At 41.2% G+C, this 26692-nt stretch overlaps 2 protein-coding genes across 2 annotated transcripts; both read left to right on the forward strand.

Moving 5' to 3' along the window:
• Window positions 1-21947: 21947 nt before the first annotated feature.
• On the forward strand, window positions 21948-22909 carry MELLADRAFT_110160 (uncharacterized protein; the record flags this gene model as incomplete). The annotated part of the gene is made up of 4 exons (XM_007414238.1): window positions 21948-22117; window positions 22221-22393; window positions 22477-22665; window positions 22728-22909. The coding sequence occupies 4 exons, from the start codon at window positions 21948-21950 to the stop codon at window positions 22907-22909; spliced, it is 714 nt and encodes a 237-aa protein (XP_007414300.1).
• Window positions 22910-24886: 1977 nt separating this feature from the next.
• MELLADRAFT_110161 (uncharacterized protein) lies at window positions 24887-25930 on the forward strand (the record flags this gene model as incomplete). Its single annotated transcript, XM_007414239.1, has 6 exons — window positions 24887-24991; window positions 25061-25147; window positions 25172-25310; window positions 25392-25548; window positions 25651-25773; window positions 25801-25930. 6 exons carry the CDS (start codon window positions 24887-24889, stop codon window positions 25928-25930), a joined length of 741 nt encoding a protein of 246 aa, XP_007414301.1.
• Window positions 25931-26692: the final 762 nt, after the last annotated feature.

Consider the following 26692-nt stretch of genomic DNA (forward strand, 5'->3'; position numbering starts at 1 on the left):
TCACCTGTCGCCACCTTTTGCCATCTACAAGACAGACTTAGGACAGGGTGGTGAAATTAACTCAACCAATTCACCATACCCCCGCCAATGTCATACGGTTCACCACACTCGCCACTGAGATGACGGTGGTTTTAGCTTGAGGCACTTCCCAAGAAATGGATCCAGAAGATTAATGTTGACAATATAAAATGAACTTTACAGGTAAGCTGAGAAGCAATCATTTTGACTCATTGATCTTTCTTTATGTGTCAAGGTTAACCTCCACTCAATTGACTTTGCCAGTTAGATCAACACTTTTGGACACTTCTTGACCTATAAGCACTTTGCTCAACTATTTTCAACAAAATCTTCAAAGAATCAAGACGATAAAAGTGATCAATGGTTATCTTATTTCACTTTCAAGAGTGCTCCCAATTCAATTGTTGTCACATTACAGCAAGAGCTATCTAATGGTTGCTCCACTGCTCCTGCTATTAAGTTGAAGGGTTGAGTCCGAGAGGATGAGGATGAGCGCAAAGCTAAAGCTTTCAACGGGGAGAATCACATGTTCTTTCAAGGAATGTCAAACCTTGACTTCTCAACTCTGCCACCAGATCTGGGTTTGCTTATCTATGTATATACCTAGTATCATCACTCTGTGGGCTTGAGTGTCTGAAGTAAAAGTGCAGACAAACCTATCAGACTTCTAAAAAGCCACAAGAAAAGATAACTATCTCTCTCTGGTTGGTCACAACCAAGCAACTGGGCTTGATGTTATGATGTTATGAACGAGCTGGTGAGGTATGGGGATATCAGAAAACATGTGACGGGGGTATGACATGTAAGAAAAGAGGGTGTGAAAGGATGATTTCACAGGATTTAAAGGTCTGCAAAAGGTATGTGACAGTGGTTACTGTCAGCCCTGAGCCCTGTGTACAGGACCACGGACTAACAAACACACATGTAAATATATGTAATACATATGTAATTATATGAAACTTGTCTAAAACCCTAAGAATTACAACTCATGGCTCAGTTTCAAGAGTCACTTAAGTAACAAGACTTACTAGGACTTAACTAGTAATAGTAAACCTAACCCAAACCTAACTCAAAGAAAAGCAAACCTAAGCGCCAACCACAAGTTGACGCCTAGATCTGGAATATATAAACTCCTCTTCTTCCCACTCTAGAAGAAGGACCAACTTATTATCATTCCACAATTCCACATCACAACTTACTTGATTCTTACCAAGAATATTGAGTATAGTGATTTTATTGTACTTGATCTTATAGTTCTACAACCTTCCTCAAGCCCTTGTAAGCTTTAAAGCGGTGGTTCTAAACTAGTGGGACTATATAGTTATAGAACCAAGCTTTAGAATTGCATAGGATACCTCCTGAGTTGAGTGTAAAGTATCCGGCGGAACCTTTGAGCAATCAGAGTGTAAAGTTCTGCAGGCTCTATCCCCAACAGAGCTCTTGAGTAAGCTCCTTTGAAGGATTACTCAGCCATCCCACTGGCTTTAAACCCTCTTCTTAGAGGTCAACTAACTGAAGTCTTTACTTGTTTATACCAAGTAAAGACTTTGTTAATCTTTATTCCACCCTTACTTCACCTTTTTTAGTGAAGAGTCAGCCAAAAAGTAGCTGACCCCTCACAACTTGGGGGCCTCATCCGGTTTTTGTTCCTACAGACCTCTTTCTGTCCAGTCTCATTTTGTTTTACTTTACTTCTCTTTTATATAATAAAATTGAAAAATAATACAAAAAATATCTATTTCTTTTCCTTCAAATTCTAGAATTTCCATTTTTTCTTTCCTCTTGTTTTTTTTAAGATCACATTTAATTGTGATCACAAGTATTTCCTCAGTTTGTAGATTCAATATACTAAAGTGTTGTTCAACTGTAATTGAAATATTCACAATTCTTCTTCAGAAGAGTCTACTCAATTACATTAAAAGACACCCCATTTTTTTTCAATTAAGTGTGATATTTCATGTACACACTGAGAAAAGAGAATTAACAAGCTATTACATACATATATAGCATCATTTATACTACTTGTCTTTTAGTATTTGTGCTACATATATATTATTGTCTGTGTGCAACAGTAATTCCACATTTTGTTGAATTATTTGACAAAAATAGTGGACAGAGCACGTGTGTAGTTTATTACACAGCGTGTCAAGGAAGTGTAGTGTAATTTACATATACTCAACATTTCCATTCTCATAAATTTCAACGTCAAATTCTATAAGCATATTAGCCTTATAGAACTGTCAAGAGTTGACAGATTCGATCACCTGTCACATTTTCCTCGGAGCCGGGTAATTTTCTTTAGTCCTGCTCCTCGATCATATTGATACAGGGACCTCTACAACCCTCTACCCTCGGAAATCACCCCACATCATCATAATCCGAACGATCACGACATTCGGACTGATATCTCTCGAACGACATCAACTTTCGAAGACTATTGTCAGTGTTGCTTGGTCCACGCGTTGTTGGCTTCCCGCTACGAACGCCAGGACCATTTGTCCTGCATTAAGATAATTCAATTCCAATCGACTCATCAAAATTGTGACGTCGACCACCTTCATAAATACCTTTGCCATTATCGAACACACGAATTCAATACTAAAAACAAATTATCGCATCTTCTTTTCTCAATACTGGAAAGCTCTGATAAAGAAAAAGTGAAGTAAGTTAAACCAACTTACTATTTTGTTCTATCTTGTTCTATTTTTTTTCTTTTCTCATTATTGAAAAGCCTTAACATTTGGTTTGAATCACGTTATTATTAGTGACTTCATTCGTTCTGGAAGCTTCCACTCAACCACACCAAACAATACAATCAGAAGTTATAAAAACCTACCGAAGTTCTCCTCTAAACGATTCCTTCCTCAGACGATTTCAGCTGTTTAATCGTATTGCAACTATCAAACTCTTGTTAGTATTTCCCCACTTGCCCTATTACCATTTTGTAGATTGTCATATTCAGTTTATTATCTCTTCATTTTTCGATCACTTTATTCTTTAGATCACAGTTCCTACAAGCCACCAAGCGAAAAGCATTAGCGTTTACAAAGTCGGTGGTTATTATAGTTTTTTATTGTAATTTAATTCGCTCAAACTTGTTAGATCAGAGTCTGATCTTGCATTTGATTCTTTCTCTTCTCTGTTACCTATTTTCGAACCGTCCTCTCATTTTTTTTCTTCAAGTGGATCCATTAGAGTGCAACAATCAATCTTCGTTTCAAGATCTAGCGAATCGAATCCAAGACGTTGCAAGCGAAGTCGGGACCTATTCACCTTGCAGTACCCCGGCTATCAACGGTACCATCGCATCAATTGACGGGCAATCAGTTGTATCGGAAACCACACCGTTACCATCTCGATTCCAGCCAGAAGCAACCAATACACCAACACCATCAGGTAACATTCTTGATTACATTCAAGACCCAGGTGATTTCTTTTGAAGTTTTGTTATATAGCTTCTATTCACATAAACTCTTTAATAACATCTTTCACTGTTGATTCCGAACTTATAGACCAGATCGAGGCAGTCAACCACTTGGAAAGTCAAAGTAAGCAACCCTTGCTTTGAAAACTTTTTTTTTTTTTTTAAATCTATTTCTGGTTTCTAATTCAAAGATTTGTCTTTATCATGTCTGCTCGACCTCGGACTCGTAGTGAATCAAGGAAACGAGCTAGTACAACCGACCTTGCAAGTGACCAACGAAGCGAGGCCGGTGAGTCAACCAATTGCCCAGGAGGACCAAGCCATGCCAGTGGATCAACCGGGCGGGGGAGACCGCGGACCAGAGGTAAGAAAGTCCTCCCTATTACATCAACACCTATCAGATCAGCAACTGATCCGTTGATTGCAGGTGAACCAGGCCCATCAACCAGTACCTCAGCAGATTGACCCAGAGGTGACCTACCTATGGACTTCGCTGAACGCACAATACGTGCGTTGGGAAGGGGCCAGGTGTTATGAACTGGTTCTATTTCACTTGAGTGACATATTCACATTACATGTCACAAGCTCGAGAACCATCTTATAGTTGTAGATACATTGCCTGTACAGATTTTCCCTCATCCGACAATCCACATAGGAAGACTGGTAATAGATACAAATCCTCACCAGAACTCCCTTGACCCTCGTCGCCAAAAACCCCCAAGTCTGTCCATAACATATTGTCGGATCTATAGACGAGACTCAAGGACTATAGATAGATCACCAAGAAGAAACAAGTAGAATTGACTTAAATCGAAAGAAAACCAAACCTCAAGATTCAGAATACTAGCGAATCTCGACCTCATTAGAAAACCTTATCTAGATCTCAGAAATTCAAAGTTGAAAAGACCCAAGAAACTATTCGAAATCGAAAACCTTATTAACTAATCTGCATACGCTGAAACCGAATCCACCAGAACCTTATCTTACTTACTAAAAACTCTGTCGATCCCGACTGTGATCCCTGGACTAGCAAACGCAACCACGTCTCCATCTTACCGTGCTCCTTTAGAGGAGGAGGACTCTGATAGTGAAACTCCGATCCCTTTTCTCGACGCCGATTCTAGCCTTACCGGTAGCGAGATCGATATGTCTGACACCAACATGACCTCTCTCGAAGACATACAACGCAAGCTTGCGGAGCTTTCCACCTCATTGGCTGAAGAACGCCTGATGCAAGGACAAGCTGAAGCCAGATACCAGCAGTCCGAAGCTCGTTTAGCGGCGTTGGAATCCCGAGGCCCATCTGCACCTGCTGCAGCCACTCAACCACCCACTGCGCCACAGCCACCACCAGCTGAACCGGTCCTGAAGGGCCCCAAAGTCTCGACGCCCGATAAATTCAACGGCGCTCGAGGCGAACCCGCAGAGATCTTTGCGAGTCAAGTCCAGCTCTATATGCTGGCACACCCCTACCTCTTCCCCGACGACCGAAGTAAGGTGGTTTTCTCGCTGTCTTACCTCACGGGAGCAGCCAGCAGTTGGGCGCAACCCTTGACAAAGGAGTTATTCGACCCCGCTACCGCCCACCTCGTAACCTTTGAACGCTTCGTTACAAATTTTAAAGCTATGTATTTCGATACTGAGAAGAAATCGAAGGCGGAATGCGCGCTGCGAAACTTATCGCAGAAGACCACCGTGGCCGCGTATACCCATGAATTTAACATTCACGCAACTTCTACTGGCTGGGAAACTCCGACGCTCATTAGTCAATACGAGCAAGGTTTGAAAAAGGAGATTAGAGTGGCAATGGTTATGACGCAAGAGGATTTCACGTCAATTGAACAAATCACTAATTTAGCTATCAAGATAGACAGTAAATTACACGGCGCGACCAACCCAACCTTCCATACGCCAAGCACGAGTGCAGGAATCTCAGACCCCAATGCATGGACTTATCAGCCGCCTACGTTAGATTGTCCGAAGAGGAACGAGCACGACGTATGCGAGCGGGTTTATGCTTCCGCTGCAATGGCCAGGGTCACATCTCCAGCGCATGTCCCGATCGTAGAGCTAGTAGGAAAGGGAAGGGTCGAGGTGGTTATCAATCAAAAATAGCTGGATTGGAAATTAAAGTCGCAGAGTTGAGTAATCAGAGGGTGAATCATACCAGTAGTTTAGAAGGAGTAGGACGAGCTGAAACTTCAAAAAATGGAGAAGCTCAGGATTGAAGGTTGTGCCCATCCTGAGCCACCTGGAGAATTTGTCATCAATTAATGTGGGATCTAGTAGAATGAACTTGTGCAATACAAACGACCCGCGCATTTTTTTACACACCACATTATCCATGTCCCAAATTCCCCGAGCCACACCGTCCCAAACATTTCCCGCTACGTTCCTCATTGATTCAGGTGCTACGCACGATGTGCTCAGTGAATCATTTGCCTACCACGCTGGCTTGATAGCCGGTGCTGATCGACATGACCAATTGATCACTGGATTCGACGGCTCTGAGAGCCGATCTTCCTTCAAGACCCACCTTTTTATCAAATCCGACCCATTACCGACCCCATTCATCATTACAAGACTCAAAGACTCGTACGACGGCATACTTGGCATGCCATGGATCAAGAAAAACTTTCACCTGATTGACTGGAGTAAAAGTATGGTACACCCAGCCGAGACTCACGTTGCAACCACTTCATTGGTTTCGTATTGGCCGAAAACACCCTTATCTGGCCACTCGTTGGACCCCATGAGGGACGCTAGGCACAATTACGAGGGGATGTGTGTCAATTCTGACACGTTAGCATCCCCGCAATGTGAGTTCGAGAGTCCAGTTAATCCTAATCACCTTGAAACAGATGACAACCCTCTATCTCCCGATAGTTCCCCCCTTATCACGATTACACCCACCACGAACAACGAAAACCACGAACACATCACGACACAAGACCCGGATACGAGCATTGCGGCCGTAGTGAATACGGCCTCGTCCGTCCCGCCACAGAACCCCGACGATCCCAAGGAGGAGCCTCAGGGGCACGCAAGGAACAGTGACGAGGGGGCTAATGTCTTTTTAGATATATCAACGCCCCCGCAATGTGAGTTTATTACTGATTCCAACCCATGTTCAACCCGAACAGCTGGCAAGCCTGTTTCTCCCTTGAATAACACATCAATCCAGGTCACAGCAGCCAAGACGTCCTGGTCAACCTCAGCACGACTCGCCGCCGACAAAAAGAAACTCGAACCCGTCAAAGCTCTAGAGGAAATTGTCCCGTCTAGGTATCATAGGCACTTACACATGTTTAGGAAGTCCAATGCCCAACGCCTACCCCCGAGACGCCGCTACGACTTTCGTGTCGAACTGATACCGGGAGCTCAACCGCAGGCTAGCAGGATAATTCCATTATCACCAGCCGAGGACGCTGCTTTGGAGGAATTGGTGAATTCAGGCTTAGCCAACGGGACTATCCGTCGAACCACTTCGCCATGGGCTGCCCCTGTGTTATTCACAGGGAAGAAGGACGGCAATCTGCGCCCTTGTTTTGATTACCGTAAGCTCAACGCCCTAACCGTCAAGAACAAATACCCACTACCGTTGACTATGGACTTAGTCGACAGTTTGCTGGATGCCGAAGACTTTACCAAGCTTGATATGCGCAATGCGTACGGTAATCTTCGAGTAGCAGAGGGTGATGAGGATAAACTGGCCTTTATATGCAAACAAGGCCAGTTTGCACCTCTGACTATGCCTTTTGGGCCAACAGGCGCCCCTGGTTATTTCCAATACTTTATTCAAGATATCTTATTGGGACGTATAGGTAAAGACACCGCGGCCTTCTTGGATGACATTATGATTTATACAAAGCCTAAAGTAGATCACGAAGGCGCTGTTGATGGCGTACTTGACGTCCTATCCAAGCATACACTCTGGCTGAAACCCGAAAAATGCGAGTTCTCGAAGAAGGAAATTGAATACCTTGGCCTTATTATCTCTAAGAATAAAATCAGAATGGACCCGACGAAAGTGAAAGCCGTCAAAGAATGGCCAGCACCCCAATCAGTATCTGAACTCCAACGCTTCATTGGATTCGCCAATTTTTACCGACGTTTCATCGACCAATTTTCAAGAACCACAAGACCACTTCATAATCTGACCAAGCTCAACGCGCACTATGTCTGGGATGAAAAATGCGAAAAAGCCTTTGAGAGCCTGAAGACCTCCTTCACCACCGCACCCGTACTGAAGATAGCCGATCCATACAAGCCGTTTACTCTGGAATGTGACTGCTCCGATTTTGCATTAGGAGCAGTGCTATCACAACGCAGCGAGGACGATGGAGAACTCCACCCAGTAGCTTACCTGTCCAGATCACTAGTCCAAGCTGAAAGGAACTACGAGATCTTTGATAAGGAACTACTGGCGATTGTCGCGTCTTTCAAAGAGTGGCGCCACTACCTGGAGGGAAACCCCAACCGCCTAGATGTGATAGTCTACACGGACCATCGTAACCTGGAGTCTTTCATGACAACCAAGCAGCTTACCCGCAGACAGGCTCGATGGGCGGAGACACTGGGCTGTTTCGATTTCGTGATTAAATTCCGACCCGGCAGTAAAGCTACCAAACCAGATGCCTTATCTAGAAGACCGGACCTGGCGCCTACTAACGAGGAAAAATTGACCTTTGGCCAGTTGTTAAGACCCGAAAACATCGGCCCAGACACGTTCCCGGTCGAGCTTGCTAGCGTAGAGGGGTTCTTCGAAGATGAAGTGGTTGCACTCGACAATTCTGAGCACTGGTTTGAGGTGGATGTATTGGGCATCGCTGAAACTGACACTAAGGCACCGGACATTCCTACGGATGATCAAATTATACAACGAATCAGAGACGCAAGCAAAGAGTGTGACAGGATAGGGGAACTGATGAACGCAACCTTGAACCCGATATCAGCCAAGACGAAAGCAGCTTTGAAGCATTACAAAGTACAAGATGGTATCCTCTACAACCAAGGTAGAATAGAGGTACCTGACGTCGACGACATCAAATACTCAATACTAAGAAGCAGACACGACTCATTGCTTGCGGGCCACCCAGGTCGAGCAAAGACTCTCGGATTGGTCAGGAGAAGCTTCATCTGGCCATCTCAGAAAGCGTACGTCAACAGGTACGTGGACGGTTGTGACTCTTGTCTAAGGGTTAAATCAACCACACAGAAACCCTTTGGGACTCTGGAGCCATTACCGATACCGGCTGGCCCGTGGACGGATATCTCATATGACCTTATCACCGGCCTCCCTGCATCAAACGGCTACGACAGCATATTAACCGTGGTGGATAGATTAACGAAAATGAGTCATTTCATTGCTTGTACTGAATCAATGTCGGCTGAAGACCTAGCAGATCTCATGATGAAGAACGTATGGAAGCTTCATGGAACTCCCAAGACGATAATCTCAGATAGGGGTAGTATTTTCATTTCACAGATCACGGAAGAAATTGACAAACGCCTAGGTATACGCCTTCACCCGTCAACCGCTTTCCACCCACGTACAGACGGTCAAAGCGAGATCGTCAATAAAGTAATCGAACAATATTTACGACATTTCGTTAAATATCGACAAGACGATTGGGAAAGTCTACTGCCCACAGCTGAGTTCTCGTATAACAACAAAGACCATGAATCCACGGGCATTTCACCGTTTAAAGCTAACTATGGATTTAACCCATCATTCAACAAAGTACCATCAGCTGAACAGTGTGTGCCAGCAGTAGAGAAGAGGATGCAAACACTCGCCGAAGTGCAATCTGAATTAAATCAATGTTTAGAATTAACTCAAGAGAAGATGAAAGAACAATTTGACAAAAGAGTACAACAAACACCAAGATGGGAAGTAGGAGACCAAGTCTGGTTGAACGGACGAAACATTTCGACAACTAGGCCAAGCCCAAAATTAGAAAATAGATGGCTAGGTCCTTTCTTCATTATCCAAAAGATATCAAATTCTACTTATAAATTGAATCTCCCTCTTTCCATGAAAAGCGTCCATCCTGTATTTCATGTCTCTGTACTCAGGAAACATAACCCGGATACAATACATCAACGAAAACAACCCCCAGTCGAACCAATCATAATACAGGATGAAGAAGAATGGGAAGTCAACGAGATACTAGATTGTAGAAGAAGGTACAACAAGAAGGAATACTTTGTGAGTTGGAAAGGATTTGGCAAGGAAAACAATTCATGGGAACCCGAAATCAACCTCAAGAATAGTCAAGATTTAGTTAATGAGTTTAATTTAAAATATCCCGACGCAACAAATAAGTACAAAAGGAGAAGGCGGAAGAAGTGAGAGGGCTATGCTTTTTCCCACTGGGTTTTTTAACGCAGCCCGTGGAAAGAATGCAGAGCTTGCAAGAGGAAGCTTGGGCATTAAAGGGGGGATAATGTTATGAACTGGTTCTATTTCACTTGAGTGACATATTCACATTACATGTCACAAGCTCGAGAACCATCTTATAGTTGTAGATACATTGCCTGTACAGATTTTCCCTCATCCGACAATCCACATAGGAAGACTGGTAATAGATACAAATCCTCACCAGAACTCCCTTGACCCTCGTCGCCGAAAACCCCCAAGTCTGTCCATAACACCAGGGAGTTAGGGAAGGATCACCCCGACGCCAAGAAGATGTGGAAGAACGCCATCTTCGAGGCTCGAAGGATCTGGAAGCGACTGATGTTTCAATTCAGGTACCCAGACGAAACAATCCACAACCATATCACGAGATGGTTTCAACCGGGCACAACCTCATGGAGACCGTTCTGGATCGATCCGTTCGACTTCAGGGTCTTGCCAGAGGATCAAGTTCGCATGCCTCAACCTCAAACAAACCATCCCAAGCAGTTCAACAAGAGAACTACCAACGGTCAATCCAATCAATGGGACAACAACCGCAAGAAGAAGTCCTCGATTTCGACCTCCAAAGCTGTAGTGAAAGCCCAAGTAGCCATGGGTCAGTACCTCATTCGTCAAGAGACTCGGGAGCGTTTCGGACGGGGTCATCAAGGCAACTGACTCTAGAGGATGAACGGTTAGTTCACCTTTTTCATTCTATTCTTCATCATGAATTGATTCAACCATGGACTAATCAGATTATATCCACTTTGCACCCTGTAGTCCATAGGTTGTCTAAAGATAAAGAACAACTAGCTTATTTCAGTGAATGTGTTAAGAAGATGCATGAGAATATTAAAGTTGTTCATGGTAAACTTGGATTTGGTTTAAATAATTACAATTCAATCTTGTCAGACCTTGTCCACCATCTTGAAATACAACACAATGAATTGATCAGTGAGAACCAAAAGTGCCACAGTGAGTTGATTGAGTTATTGGATATTAAAAAGATCCCTTTAGACAAAGAATCTCTAAAAGAGATGAGTGATTTAGTGAGTAATAGAGTACAGAAATTACTCGAAGAAAAAATTGAGTCTACTCTACAAAATAATAATACCTTGAGTGTAAAACAAGAACCTTACAATTTTGAAAAGAATTTAGACGCAAAACTTGATCAGAAATTTGATCAACTCTTTGAAAACTTGAGCAATAAATTAGAAGCAGGTATTACAAACAAAGATCTGCTTACGCAACAATTGCAAGCTGAAAGAATTTTACATTCCAGGTTGGATTCTTTGGAAAATTTCCTTAAAGATATGGATCATGAGGGACGGATTCAAAGAGAAAAGATTTTATCTGAAGTTATACAGATCAAAGAAACTATTGCGGCAAGTCCGTGTGTAGAAAAAATACAACCTGAAGTAGTAAAGCCACTGCCCCTTAGGGACTTTGGAAGAGAAAGTCTTTTAAGAAAAGACATTGAAATGACTGTTTCACCAGCACCTGGGAAGAATCCTGAGGATGTAAGACACTTACTCAGTGATCTTAAAGAACAGATTGCAGCCCTTGAGCGTGGAGGGAAAGAACAATCAGTAGTGGTTAGAGAAAACAATGACGCACTTGAGTACAAAGAAGCAGTTAGTAAAGCGTTACGCAGAGACTGGCCTAAAGATTGGCCAACTTTTGATGGTGGGGGTGAATACAATCACCATGAATTTATTGATTGGGTTGACAGAACATCCAAAACTATGCAAATACCTGATGAACTTATAGTAGCCAAACTGGGCATTGTGTTCCAAGGTGTAGCCCGACAATGGTTCATAGATTTGGCCAAAGACAAAGATCTTCGGACTTGGACGGAATGGAAAGCAGCCATGCATGAAAGATTTGGTAACCAAGCATGGAAGAACAAAATGCAAAAATTATACATGGCTGACCACTTTATACCACGGTCAAACGTGGACTGTGTTAAGTGGGCGAATAAACAAAAGCAGAGAGTACAGGCCTTCCTGCCTACAGCAACACAAGAGGAACTTGTTGAAAAAGTTATGTGGCAGTTACCAGGTAACATGCGAATTTTTGTCACGAGCAAACTCAAGGAGCCAGCCAGATGGACTGACTTTTTATTAGCTTTGGAGGACATTTGCAAGACACTGTCGGAAAGAAGGAATACACAAGTGGTAAACAAGGGTAGACCCTTCATTCCACGGACAGCAGAGCCTCCAACCAACAGCAGTGCAAAAGCGACTGTTGGATCAACTGATAAGAAAAGCAGTAAAGCATGTCACACATGTGGGAGTACAGATCCTACACATGTGTGGAAAACCTGTAAAGGCAAAAACAGAGCTATAAATGAGGTTGATGCAACGGAGGAGACACATGATCAAGACATTGCGGAAGTAGGCATGGAGTTTGTTGAATATGTTAGTGATGAAGAAGATATCTTTGGGTTACTACAGGACGTAGAAGTGGAAGTCATTGAAAGTAATTTTTGCACTGACATAGATATTTCTCAGTTACAAGCGGAAGCAGACATGCCCATAATTGGCCATACTAAAGACGGTATACAACACATCTCAGATGCTAAGTTGCTCAAATCAAAACCATCAGCAGGCAGAGCTCACACATTAGGCTTCCATAGTCTTACAAGAGTGATTGTCGAAGGTGTAGAAGCGGAGATGCTTTTGGACAGCGGAGCATCTTGTTCTGTGGTGGGGAGCATTTATTTGGGCACCATTGTTCCTGATTGTAAACACAAACTTATGCCAAGTAATGATAACATGAAATTCTCCGGATGCGGAGGAAGTTTGTTTCCTTTAGGTGTTATTAACTTGAAAGCAATATTTCCCCATAAGCAAGGAGGGGTCCGCATTGATGCAGAGTTTGTAGTTATGGAAAACTCACACACAAAGTACTTCATCCTTGGAGATGATTACCTTGGTGCGTATGGTATTGATATTTTCCACAGCAGAGAAAAGTATTTCACCATTGGAAATGATGTTAAGAAAAAGAAGTTTGGACTACCACTCCAAAGACCAATTTTAGCAGGACTAAGGGTCACTCAGTCTGAAGACCGGCCGGAAATTGAACCTGTGGGGACACAGATGTCTCAAATGCAGAAGGTTGAAGAAGGAATCAAAGAAGCAGCTTTCTCACCTAAGCTTGAGCCAGAGCAAAAAGGAAAGATTGTAAAGCTTATTCATGAGTATTGTAAAGAATTTGGGCTAGGAGATTCCCCTTTAGGAAGCATCAAAAGCCATCCCGTCCATGTTCAACTCAATATTGAGAAGCCTTACCCGCCTATTCTGAGGAAAGCAGCTTATCCCGCTAGCCCCAGGAATAGAGTAGAGATTGAAAAGCATATTGAAGAGCTGCTGCAATATGGAGTTATCCGTAAAGTAGGAGAGGATGAAGAAGTAGATATAACTACACCAGTCATAATAGCCTGGCATAACGGTAAATCAAGGCTATGTGGTGATTTTCGAGCATTGAACACATACACAGTGCCAGATAGATACCCACTTCCTCGTATTGAGTATGCGCTCACGAACCTTGGAAAGGCTTTGTATATTACACTCATGGATGTAATGAAAGGTTTCCATCAAAATACAGTAGCAGAATACAGCAGAAAATTCCTGAGAATCATCTGCTATCTAGGTATTTTCGAATATCTGAGGATGCCATTTGGAATCAAGAATGCACCAGCATTTTTTCAGAGGATGATGGACATAGAGTTTTCTCAAGAATTACGGGAAGGCTGGGTCATCATATACATTGATGATATCATCATCTTTCATGATAACTGGGAGGATCATATCAAAGGAGTACAAAGGATCCTACAGAAAGTACGAGAGATGGGTATGACTATTTCCCTTAAAAAGAGTCATTTTGGTTTTAACAGTGTAAAAGCTTTGGGCCATATTGTGTCTGGTTTATGGATTGCCATAGATCAGAACAGAGTAGCAGCAGTTCTGAACAAACAATGTCCACAGAATATTAGTGAACTGCAAGCCTTTTTGGGATTTGCAAGCTACTATAGGAATTACTTGCAAGATTACGGGAAAATCTCCAGTAGTTTATACAAACTTTTAGGCAAGGGTGTTGCATTTGAAATGACCAAGGAAAGGACAGAGGTGTGGGCCACTATTAAACAGATGATTAGTAGTGCTCCGCTATTATTGCAACCAGATTTCACTAAACCTTTCAAACTCTATGTAGATGCTTCTTTTGATGGTTTAGGAGCAGCACTTCATCAATCCAGGATCATTGATGGGAAGTTGCAAGAGGGACCAATTGTGTTTATATCACGCAAACTGAAAGACAGTGAAACCAGATATGGGTCTCCACAACTTGAAGCTCTGGGATTAGTCTGGGCGCTTGAGAAACTCCACTATTATTTGGATGGAGCGTACTTTGAGGTCATCACTGACTGCACAGGAGTCAGGTCTTTGATGAATATCAAAACTCCAAATAGGCATATGCTTAGATGGATGCTTGCAATCCAGGAATACCGGCCTTATATGACCATTACACATAGACCTGGGAAAATGCACAACAATGCAGATGGATTGAGCAGAATGGCTTTACCCAATGATGAATCCAATCCAGCATGGGAGCCTGAGGAGGTAGAACTTGACATCCCAGTGATGGGATTGAGTTTGGCTGAACTTAGTGATGAATTTTTTGAAGAAATTCAGAAGAGTTATAATAACGATCCTAACACTACAAAGTTGATTAAGATTATGAGTCAAGATAAAATAGATATGTCTTTAGTTACCAGTTTGGATTCTCCATGGAAGGAACTTTACGCTGAAGGAAAATTTTCTTTGCAATCTGGATTACTCTATTACAGAGAAAAGCATACCTCCGTAATAGTACTTGTGGATAAAGCTCATAAAGAACAAGTGCTCAAAGTATGCCATGATGAGATACTTGCAGGACACATGGGTGAAGATAAAACACTAGAAAAAGTTTGTACTACGGCATGGTGGATCAAGAGAAACCTGGATACCAAGATGTATGTTAACAGCTGTGAAAGATGCCAGAAGGCTAATAAAGCTACTGGAAAGAGGTATGGCCTATTACAACACATCCAAGAGCCAACATACCCGTGGGAGATAATTAATATGGATTTTGTCACAGCACTTCCACCAGCAGGAGTAGAGAACTATAATGCTTGCCTGGTTATTGTTGATAGGTTTTCAAGACGAGCTAGATTTCTGCCGTGTTACAAGGAGTCTACCGCAATGGATATTGCCCTTTTGTTTTGGGAAAGACTGATTAGTGATGTGGGACTTCCTAAAGTCATAATCAGTGATAGAGATCCAAAGTTTACTTCAGAGTTCTGGAAAGGACTTTACAGTATAATGGGGACCAAATTAGCATTCTCTACGGCACACCATCCACAAACGGATGGGCTTGCAGAAAAAATGATTCAGACCTTATCAGAAATGGTAAGGAGGTACTGTGCGTTTGGGCTAGAATACAAAGACAAAGACGGGATTACGCATGACTGGAAAAGTCTATTGCCTGCTTTAGAAATAGCTTACAATAGCAGTATACACAGTAACACCAAGAAGAGCCCTTTTGAAGTAGAGAGAGGATTTTGTCCTAGGCTTCCCAGGGACAAATTTCGTAGTAGGGATGTGGATATTCACCCTACCTCGCTAAGTTTTGCCACACTGCTGAACAGAGCAAGGGAATATGCTACTAAGTGTGTCAGAGAATCAGTAGAGTATAACAAAGAGAGATGGGATAAGTCACATAGAGAACCTGAATTTTCTGTTGGAGAACAAGTACTGCTTTCCACTGTTAATTTCAATAATATCCAGGGACCAAAGAAATTAAGAGATCAATTTGTAGGCCCTTTTGTGATATCAAAACTAGTTGGCACGAATGCAGTGGAACTGATATTGCATGGCGAGTTAGAAAGGAGGCATCCTGTTTTTCCAGTTTCCCTGATTAAGAAGTACACTCCTCCTGAGGCTAGTGATATTCGACAAACAAGGACGGTACCAGTAGTAGTCATACCTCCATATGAGCCAGAAGGAGAGAAGAAATTTTTGAAGATACTCAAAGATAAACGGGTTAAAGATAAGGATGGTAAGGACACCATCTTATACCTGGTCAGGTATAAAGGTAAAGGAGCAGATGGGGATGAATGGCTCCCAGGAGATAAAGTACCTAACTCAAAGGTGACTCTTAGAGCTTTTTGAGCATCTAAGAGGGATACAGCAGTTCAGTAGAAGGATAACCTTCTCTGGTGGTGGGGAATGTCAGCCCTGAGCCCTGTGTACAGGACCACGGACTAACAAACACACATGTAAATATATGTAATACATATGTAATTATATGAAACTTGTCTAAAACCCTAAGAATTACAACTCATGGCTCAGTTTCAAGAGTCACTTAAGTAACAAGACTTACTAGGACTTAACTAGTAATAGTAAACCTAACCCAAACCTAACTCAAAGAAAAGCAAACCTAAGCGCCAACCACAAGTTGACGCCTAGATCTGGAATATATAAACTCCTCTTCTTCCCACTCTAGAAGAAGGACCAACTTATTATCATTCCACAATTCCACATCACAACTTACTTGATTCTTACCAAGAATATTGAGTATAGTGATTTTATTGTACTTGATCTTATAGTTCTACAACCTTCCTCAAGCCCTTGTAAGCTTTAAAGCGGTGGTTCTAAACTAGTGGGACTATATAGTTATAGAACCAAGCTTTAGAATTGCATAGGATACCTCCTGAGTTGAGTGTAAAGTATCCGGCGGAACCTTTGAGCAATCAGAGTGTAAAGTTCTGCAGGCTCTATCCCCAACAGAGCTCTTGAGTAAGCTCCTTTGAAGGATTACTCAGCCATCCCACTGGCTTTAAACCCTCTTCTTAGAGGTCAACTAACTGAAGTCTTTACTTGTTTATACCAAGTAAAGACTTTGTTAATCTTTATTCCACCCTTACTTCACCTTTTTTAGTGAAGAGTCAGCCAAAAAGTAGCTGACCCCTCACAGTTACTGTCAGGGACCTCCCGGTCCCCCATTGTTCCCGGTTGTTTGAGAGCTTGGGCTGCTGGGTAGTCCACACTCAACCTTGCTGAAACCCAAAGGTCATGGGTTTCGTGAAGGGAATAATCTGTACATAGAATAGTTCTACATCCTGTAAGCATTGATCTAAGATTGATCAATAGACTTTTGAGATTGTAACCATCATTGTCAATCACACTCAGTCTCATCCAAGATTCAAGCTATTTGAGCAGAGCAACAATCTCAAAGACAGCTGCTTGTCTTGACAGCCTTTAGTGCTGCTCCATACTACACCTCCTATTTACAATGTAGACCACTGACTGTATGGAGCAGCCCTGTGCGCTCCGGAAAACAATGGCTCAAGAAGGTTTTGGAATGAAACAATCCACATTGGCTTTACAATAAACTTGGAATGAAGCCTCACATCTTCCTTAAATTGATGGATGATCTTGAAAGCAGAGGGCTACCAAAGCCAAGTTGAAAGAATTTGAGAAACTCAAGACACCTTGGTATTGGCGAGAGATCAGGCTCAGACTACCAGCTCTGGGCACTGTAAACAAAATGTGACACACCTATAAAGGTAATAGTAATGACATGTATAATAATACACCTTTCTTCCCCAGTACAACTGGTGAGATCCATTGCATCATTGATAATGTTACTAAACTTTGCCCAGAAATAAGGCTCAGTCTACTGGTTCTAAACAAAATAGACTAAATATAACACACCTATAAAGGTGATAGCAAATGACACATATAATAATATAAACAATGTGATTATACTAATATTTCCGTGAAATGAATAAATGAGAAGATATGAGAATAATAAGAAAGTGCTTACACATGTTTCTTCCTCAGTACAACTGGTGAGGGAGAACAGTATTTGTGGAGATTGTGATCTCATCTGAAGGTGATACAATGATGAGATATAGTTAGGTTTTAGAAGATCTGGGTTAAAGATTTTGTACCGGTAGTTTTTGTATCAAAATCTAGGTTAGACAAACTGTAGCAGAGAATTCTAAGTTGATGACTGCTGTGTTTGAGATTCAGTATACTTAGGGCACATTAACTCAAGCAATTTCTGGAAATCACATTCTGCAAAATTTAAAGTGTCTATTTGGTGGTGCATGTTTCAATTTTTCATTAAAAATTTACAGCATGTGATTTCTGGTCAGAAATTCCTCAAGTGGACATGCCCTTAACATACTCTGAAACAAGTCTATGGAAGTAGGCAGGTCAAACTGCCGGAATAAAGAAAAACAGCCAACCTGCCGGGTTGACCAATCTGGCTGCTAGACCTGTGGGGCATGCACTGCACCCTTTTTGAAAGAGTTTGTACTAAACAGTGTAGAACTTGAAGCTCAACAAGAATTTTCCAGACATCAAGAGGGATATTCTACTAATATAATTAACTAGTAGAAGTTGCCTGAGGACTGCCTCTTTGGAAGAATCGCCACGGGCTCTGCTGACCTCTTTATTATAAAGCACCAAAGAAATGTTTTAACACTTGCTACAAGTATTGTCTCCGTAATTCAACGAAATAGAAGCAACACCTGCTATAAGGTGTTCACTAGGGGGTGTCACATGGTAATTTTTACACCAAAAAACTGCAAAATGGGAAGTTTTTTACATTCTATAGCTGTTCCAACAAGGGTTGATTTATTTTTTTGAGCTCCCATGCAAAACTTTGTTTTTTTTGCTTTTTTTCTTTTCACAAAGCATGAAGCAATATGGAAGGAAAATTATCCTCCAATGAGTATGTCCTTGTGACCATCCATCTGTAGATTGTTTGCAATACACTTGCTAAATACTTGATGATTGTTGTTCAGCTTTTGTGGCTAGTGGCAAGAACATCATTTTCTCATAAGTTGGTAAGATTTTATCACATGGCCACTCTGTGGCCTGGCCAACACACCAATCAGGTGTGGTTAATTTGATTCTAAAGAAAGCTGGCAAAACCTGTTACAGTTGTATTATCTGCTGCGCTGATGAATTGTTTACAAAGTGGTGATCAAGCATTAGGGGGGTTCAACTTCAAGTCAAGTTTTTTATGGTATTTTTATAGTACAACAATTTGTCCAAGACTGTAAAATTTACTGCAAACGTTGTAGAACTCCTACGCTGTGGAGCGTAGGCAGAGCCTCGAGGGGAAGAAACAACTCAAGTCGGGTAAACCGCCAAGAGCCGTAACTGAAACGCCGTTAAGCTGCCCTCAAAATACAGTGAGACACTTCCCGCCAACCTTTCTACCACCAGAATAAACTTTCCAACCTTGATTATCCAATCTACAAGCTTTAGTTCAGCTTTAAGAATCCCCGGAAAGGTCCTACGGTTCAAAAACAGATGTAAACAAGCTGTTTTTTTACTACGTTCCCCAATGCAGTTCTCCAAAAAACTTTCCCGCAGCAAGCAAAAAAAAATAACAGAACTTTGAAAATCCCTCCAAAACCTTGATTTTCAACTTCTACAGGTCCCAACAATACCCTACACACCCTGGTACCTTCAAAACCCAGTTATTTCCACCTGTAACTGCCCAAATACCCTTACTACCTTAGGACAAAACCCCTAAATAGTTAAGTAGGATATTGAAAATAAAAAAAATAAAATAATAAATCCAGAATTCAAACTCCCAGGAATAAGGGTTTGAGGAAATGACACCGATAACACTCTTTCTCCAACCCTTACAATTAATAAAAGTAAGTCTTTTTTTTTAACTCTTGTTTCCTTCTACTCGCGACTTCAACTATCAATATGATGAATCAAAGAAAGAAAACTAACACTCTATACAGCCTTTTTCTGCTTTCTTTTCTAGAAATCAACTCGATAACACAAAAAAAGAAGTAAAAACTATAGTGGTCTCGCTGCGATAACTCGATAACGATCAAAAATAGAAAAACACACACTCTCACAATAAGACACACAAAACTTCCAATTCAATCACTCCAACACTCCCTTTTATACTCCAGTCCTTCAAACCTAATTAAACCTATTGTAAGTTCGATTTTTTTGCTTTTATCATCCTCATCTTCTAATCTATTCTGATTTCTAATTGAACTGATTTTTCTTTCTAATTGATTGTTTCTAGATCTTTCCAGTTGTTTCAAGGACTCGGATCGGTCTCGATCGAGCAGATAGTCCTTAATAGAGCTATCGATCCAGTCCTCTCACAATCACCTCCCTCTCATTTCGCCACCAGCTTCATCTTATCTACTCAATCAAGCAATCTCCTCTGCATTCTTCCTCTTCAAGCTGTTCCTTCTACAAATAAAAAAAAACTCGATTTTTGAATCCTATTCTTTTGGTAAGTCCTTGATGTGTTTTCTGTTTTATTTATTGATCTCTAATTTTTCTATAAAGATTTTGATTATCTTCCATCCCTTTTAGCAGCCTTAATGAAATTCTATTTTTCAAACTAATCATAGGTGAACATAAAAAAAGAATTGAGATCCTGATTAAAAGATGGTGAAGTAATTGAAGGAGATAATGGATCACTAGATTGTAGGATTAAAACATTTGTATTTAGATTTTTTAGATTTTTGATTTGATTATTTTTGATTGTTATTGTAATTTATGTGACTTTATCAACTTTGAGTTATTTTAAACAAAGTAAATGGGATCCAATAAAATCCAACACTTTAAGATAGTGTAAAAAAATGAAGTAGAAGAGCTGTAAAGTTTGTTGTTGTTGTTTTTTGTTTGTTTTGTTTTTAATTTAGAGTTTTACAGATTAAATAAAAAATTAAGGGAAATTGATTGAGTTTGAGAAATTGAAAATGATAATCAATTTGATTGATAGGTGGTAACCTTTATAGACACTTGAAATGAATATTCTATTATTCTCAGTTTCTTCCTGAATTGTTTGGTTGATTGTTTGAGTTCTTTGTTCCTGATATTTCTTGTTCTTAGTGCAGATATTTTGATTACCACAACGTAAAAATTTGGGACACCTGAAAAGGTGTCCCAAATGCCGTCAACTGTATATTTGCAGAAAAAAAATACTGTAAAATGTCAAAAACTTGGTCCATTTTGTGAAGGTTTTACGCAAAGATATCCTAACTTGAAACCCCCTATTCTTAGAATGGCCGTAATCGCAAAAAATTTCAACTTTTTATAATCACCCGTAAAACACGATTTAAGCTTTTGTACACTCTTCCCTTGGCCATCGACCTAGTAATGAGAAAAGTACTGGTAATAGGATGCAAGGTCCTCTTTGCATCCCCTTGCATCCCCTTGCATCCAATATCAAGCAGTCAAGGTGAGGTCTTTCATTTTTTGTTGTACAATTTATGTAAACTTATGCTACAGCGGGAAAGTTTCTTATGGTAAGAACCGTAAAAAGTTCCAACTTGACACCCCTTACTGTTTTGTTTGCCTCTATCCTGATTTTCCGGTACATTTCAGAAGCCTACCCACCCTTTCCTTCCCTGGTATTCCCGAATTTTTATATGCAAAAGGCCTATTACGTTAACTTATTTGTGTGATCCTCATATTTCAGTTTTTAGTTCTTTTTAGTTATGCTCTTCTCAAATTTTATATTTTATCCTTTTTAAATTGGGTTTTCATTATCTTTCAATCTTTATTTTTCTGTTTATCATCAAGCATCCTATTGTACATTTTTTATATTTTTATATTTTGTTAGTGTTGCGTGATTTTTTGTTATTTTGTTGTTTCCGCTACCACCCCGTAGGGTTGACAAATGGCTCCTTTGGCGCAGAACTCAAAACATCACCAGAAGAATTGCGAGTTGAAGTGCGTACACTCTGGTATGTATCTGCAGAAGTTTTGGCTATGGTATTGTGTCCTATGGTGACTGTAATTTGATCATTGTCCCGTGTCGCGTCGAAGACCTCGATGAAGGCACCCCGTAGCTTATATACTATGGCAATGTCATCGCAGTTTATATCAGTGGACTGTGCAGTCGAGACTATGTTCTTTGTCTTTTGTCTTGAGATATGGCGTCTGCGGTGATCTTCTACAGCGTATGCTGTCGTGCTATATAAGTCGAATCTTCATGAGTAGGAGAGATAGTTTCTGATCTATCTTTGATTCCATAACTTTTTATCTCTGCTTCATCATGATAGCTCATAAGTCTTCTCCTAACCAGATTTCAGGAAGAGTGTTCATTTACTCGGGCTTGTTAATTACTCTACTGCTTCAGATATCAAAGTGTAGTGAGCTTACATTGTTATATCCACCACCAAGGAATAATAAATCTGGACACAAGAATGACTTCTGTGGAGGATAGTGAGTCCAATTTATTGCTAAGGACTGTTTTACAAAAACGTCTTGTCCAAACTTTCACTGAGATTTATATCTCTTAAAACAATTCACTCTGTTCGCCAATCAGTCTCGCAGCCTCCTCACACCGTACTCAGTTTCCTCTCTCTGGAGCAGCCTCAGTCATTGTTGATGTAGATCATAATCCCGCAAAAGTGGCAATCTCCTTGAGTTTATCACCTGATCCTAAAAGTCTCAAAGATTTTGAAACAAACGGTCAAATGAATTATCTCTTACCATTGGGTAAGAAAATCATCACTTCTTAAAAAAATCTACCCATCTCACACTACAAAACAAGCCCTAGCTGATAGATTTCAAAAAATCAGTTCCTACCCATGGTGAGGGACATTATTGCTTCAATGTTGATGTCTCTTCACTACCCAAACTTTCACCAAAGAATGGCACATTGGCAACATTACAAGTGGCCATATCTACTCACCACGGGCGCGAGTATCAGTGTACCGATATTATCTTAACAAAGGAGGCAAACACACCAAAGGTTTTACGTTGTTCCAGTAAGTATTTTTTGTGATTTGTTTCTGTGATTGAAAATTGAAGTATTCCTGAATTATTCTAGACCCTCCTATGACCGGATCACCTATGAGTTCTGACTCAATAGCAGAAGCTTGTACATTCAAACACTTGTTTCCTGAATGCTCACGCCCAAAGGCAAAATCTAATGCAGCCGTTCAGGATATGATCTCGTATCTAAAGATTGTAACTGGAATCTTGATTTGTACTGCAATCTTGATTCAGTGATTATAATACAACTACAAAGGCTCATTCTGGGGTGAAGACGCTATGATATCAAAACCTTCTTGGTTTGATGCTTGATTGATGTTCAACAATATCTGTTTTTCTCTGGAAAACATAGGCACTTTCATCACTTTCTTTTCCTAATGAGCAAGATGTAGGGGTTTTCATCAGGTTTTCATCGCAATCCAACATAACAGGTCTCTCTCTGTAGACTTCACCTCTTTGTTTGGTTTCTATATTTTCCTCTTTGTTTTCTTTTAAGTATGGTGTTTATTGTGAATTGAGCTAGTTATGAGTAGCTTTCATCACTTCAATGTTGGTCTTCTCGTTGTTTTTCTTGTTTTCTTACAAACATCTTGTTTCTGGTAGATCAACATAGGGCTAGTTTTCAGCTATCAACCAAGGATTTTACCTTAGTTGCTCGCTTTGAGTGCCACATGTAAGCCAATCCTTGGCCCTTGTCAATGCCTTGGATCAGCTCCTTAGATGCTCTGTTGCTTGAGGCCTAAACCCAATGACTCTTTGGCAAATATCTTGGCAGGATGTATGGCCATCTCAAAGGAACCCAGGCATCGAAACCTGGGTATAGCTTGAGTCTAGGTTGCCGAGTCTTCTGTATGATGCCATACTTTGTAGCATATTTTGTTCGTAATTATGCTTTTCATGGAGGCGAACATGTTTTTCCAGGTTTATCCTTAGAACATTCAGCAATGCCGCATCATGATCTGAAGGTGACATCATCTTTGTGTCAATTTCCATGATTAATGAACGACATGTTTTGCACTTGCTGGTGCCGCAAAAAGGAGAACCCGATCATAATGTATGCCCTTCACGTTATTCTGATGCACGCAGCAGGATCCATGAGAGGTCAATAGTTATCGTCATCAACTTGATTCGTGGTCACATCTCCTCGAGACATGTTTCTCTGATTGCCCCTTCTCTCGGTTTGAGCATATATGTGTACAGACAATTTTTGAATGTATCGACCCGAATTGAAACGATCCGGACCCACTTTAAAGTTTTTTTTTGAATTTCGATTTCCGAATTTCAAAAAAACTTCCTGCAACCCAGCAACTCTCATTCTCAACTCATTTACGATTCACTTCATAAAGGTAAATTCTTTATTTTCCTGTTAACTCTATTGTTTTCATCCTCATTTCCAATATAGTCAATGAAGCTGACGGATAGTTTGTTATCTGTTCTACTCCAATCTAAGCCTAATTAGGATAAGGTAGGCATCGTTGACCATCTTAAGCTTTGTCGATCGATCAACAGCTACTTGAAAGACGCTCCCAAATAACCATCACTAATCTTCTCTCGTCGCCAGTCACAGTATGGCCAATCGAGGATGTTACAATTGCGGGGAGGGCACGTTACATTTCTTTTTCATACGTTTAAACCAGTTTTAGTGAATGTCATACTAATCTCTGCACTTTATAATTTTGTTTTTTACACTATCTACTTCACTGACTTCTTTTGTCGATCGGCCTAACTTACATCTTTTTACTTGCAAACAATTCGCATCAATGGTCGATATCTGCTTACCGCAATAAATCAAAATTCAAAAAATAAACCGCTGGCGAACACATTTTGATCGCGTGTGGTGTTGTGTCTTTGATCGGTTAATTTTTCGGGCGTCGATGTTCTGGGCATGAATTGCAATGTTCTGTGACGGCATTTATCATGTCTCTTTCAAAAACACTCATGCTCATCTTCCACAATGCTCCCTTTATGCATTCCTTGTTACGTGTCGGTGGTTGAATTGATCTTTGTTCTCGTACCTTGTCGTGGGGAATCGTTTGGGGGTTGGTTTGGAATGATGGATCCGTGGATGCTTGTGGTGTTGGTGGTCGTGGTGCTATGATGGGGGTTGTGGTGGTGTGTCGTTGTTTACTACTCCTTGAACATTTCACCCTTTTTTGTGTTTTTCCCCCTGTCCGTCTATCATTCCACGTCACAATCATGATCTTGTGAATGCAAATGTTTCCAATCTCTACTTCGATCATCCGATACGCTGATCTTAATTTAACAGTGGGTCACATGGCTGCCGCCTGTCCCAAAGCCGGAACTCCCAGCTGCTACAACGTATGTGATGGATTGCATTGATTGTTGGTAATCCCCTGGGTCCAACTGATATGATCCTGCGCCGTGTAGTGTGGAGCCGATGGTCACATCTCTAAAGATTGTTCTAGCGCCCCCGTTCCTAAGAATTGTTACAATTGTGGCGAGAGCGGCCATATTGTGCGTAAATCTTGATTGTGTTAGACACTCATTGACCTTCCCTTCATTGACGCATACAATTTGGTTTCTAGAGCCGTGATTGTCCTCAACAGTATCATGGTAACTCCGGTGGTGGTGGTGGCCGCGGTGGCGGAAACGGTGGTGGTCCTCAATGCTATAAATGGTCTGCTTGACTTCATAAAAGCGGTTGAACCGCACTTGGACCTCGTGATTCAACTGATTGCCTTTGATTTCTCGTGTGTAGTGGTAAGGTTGGCCACATCTCTCGCACTTGCACTCAAGCTGGCGAAAATTCAGGTGGGAGCTACGGAGGCAATTATCAATCAGGACGCGGTGGTGGTGGCTACAACAGTTTCAACAACGGTTACGGTGGTGGAGGCGGTTCCACCAAATCCTGCTACGTTAGTCTTATTGTTCTGACTCTACTCTTGACCTAAATCCTCTCCGATCTTATGATAACGTTTTGTTGTTGGACTGACATGACCTTGCTATACTTGAATTAGACATGTGGTGGAGTGGGCCATCTATCTCGAGACTGCGTTCAAGCACAAAAATGCTTCAATTGCGGTGAAGTCGGTCACGTCAGTCGAGATTGCTCCCAACCCCAATCAAAGACCTGTTACAACGTAAGTATATCCCGTATCTCTGTCCAGCCTTGGCTGTGAGACATCAATTCTTGAGCTAATCGAAGCAAAACCTCACCTCCCCTCTCAGTGCGGTGAAGCTGGACATATCAGCAAGGATTGCCCAACTGCACCTTCTGGCGATACTACTGCTGCTTAAAATCATACCACTTGTTAAGTATCCTACCTTACTCGATAAAAAAAGACATAATGTCTATCATGTGTAGAGTGAAATAAGGGAATATCTTGAAGAATCAACTTGGCTGAATTGATGTCAAGGATCTTATTAGTTGAATGTTCATATATATCCAATCTCTTCTTCACTCTTTTCTTATTCCATGTGCTTTCTCTCTGGTCAATGTCCCAAAACTCAAGCAATTCCTTTTTTGAAAGTACATCAATTCAAAGCAAATTTTAACCCATACTCTTTCATGATGTCCTTGGCATTCAAAGCTTATGCTCATTGTTGCCATAGTATGGTACACTACCAGGTTCAGGGACGACTAGCCAGTCCAAAGAGTGAGTAAAATAATGAAGGGTGCATGAAAAAAGAGATCCCATCTCATATACTAAAGTGCACCAAGGCTTAGGGCATGGGGTACAGAGATGACTATGCTGTTTGTTTTGAGACCTTGAAAAAAAATGAAATATCAGCTTGTAATGTGACTTGTGAAAAACAAATTACATCACAGGTGGGTTCTGTGTCTGAGAATTGCCAGACACAGATCTGAGAATGGCTAGGTCCATATACACTGGTGTCCATATAAGGGTTGAGGACCTCCACCAACACTGAAACTTGGTGGCCTGTGGCCCGGTATCATTCAGGAAGACTTTGGCGCACCCAGCTTGACAGTCTAGCTGGACCATCAGATCATTTTTGACCACAGGCAGACCACCATTGACTGCCCTGGGTCAAACCAGG

The sequence above is a fragment of the Melampsora larici-populina genome (genome assembly GCF_000204055.1).
Source record: "Melampsora larici-populina 98AG31 unplaced genomic scaffold MELLAscaffold_42, whole genome shotgun sequence".
NCBI lineage: Eukaryota > Fungi > Basidiomycota > Pucciniomycetes > Pucciniales > Melampsoraceae > Melampsora > Melampsora laricis-populina.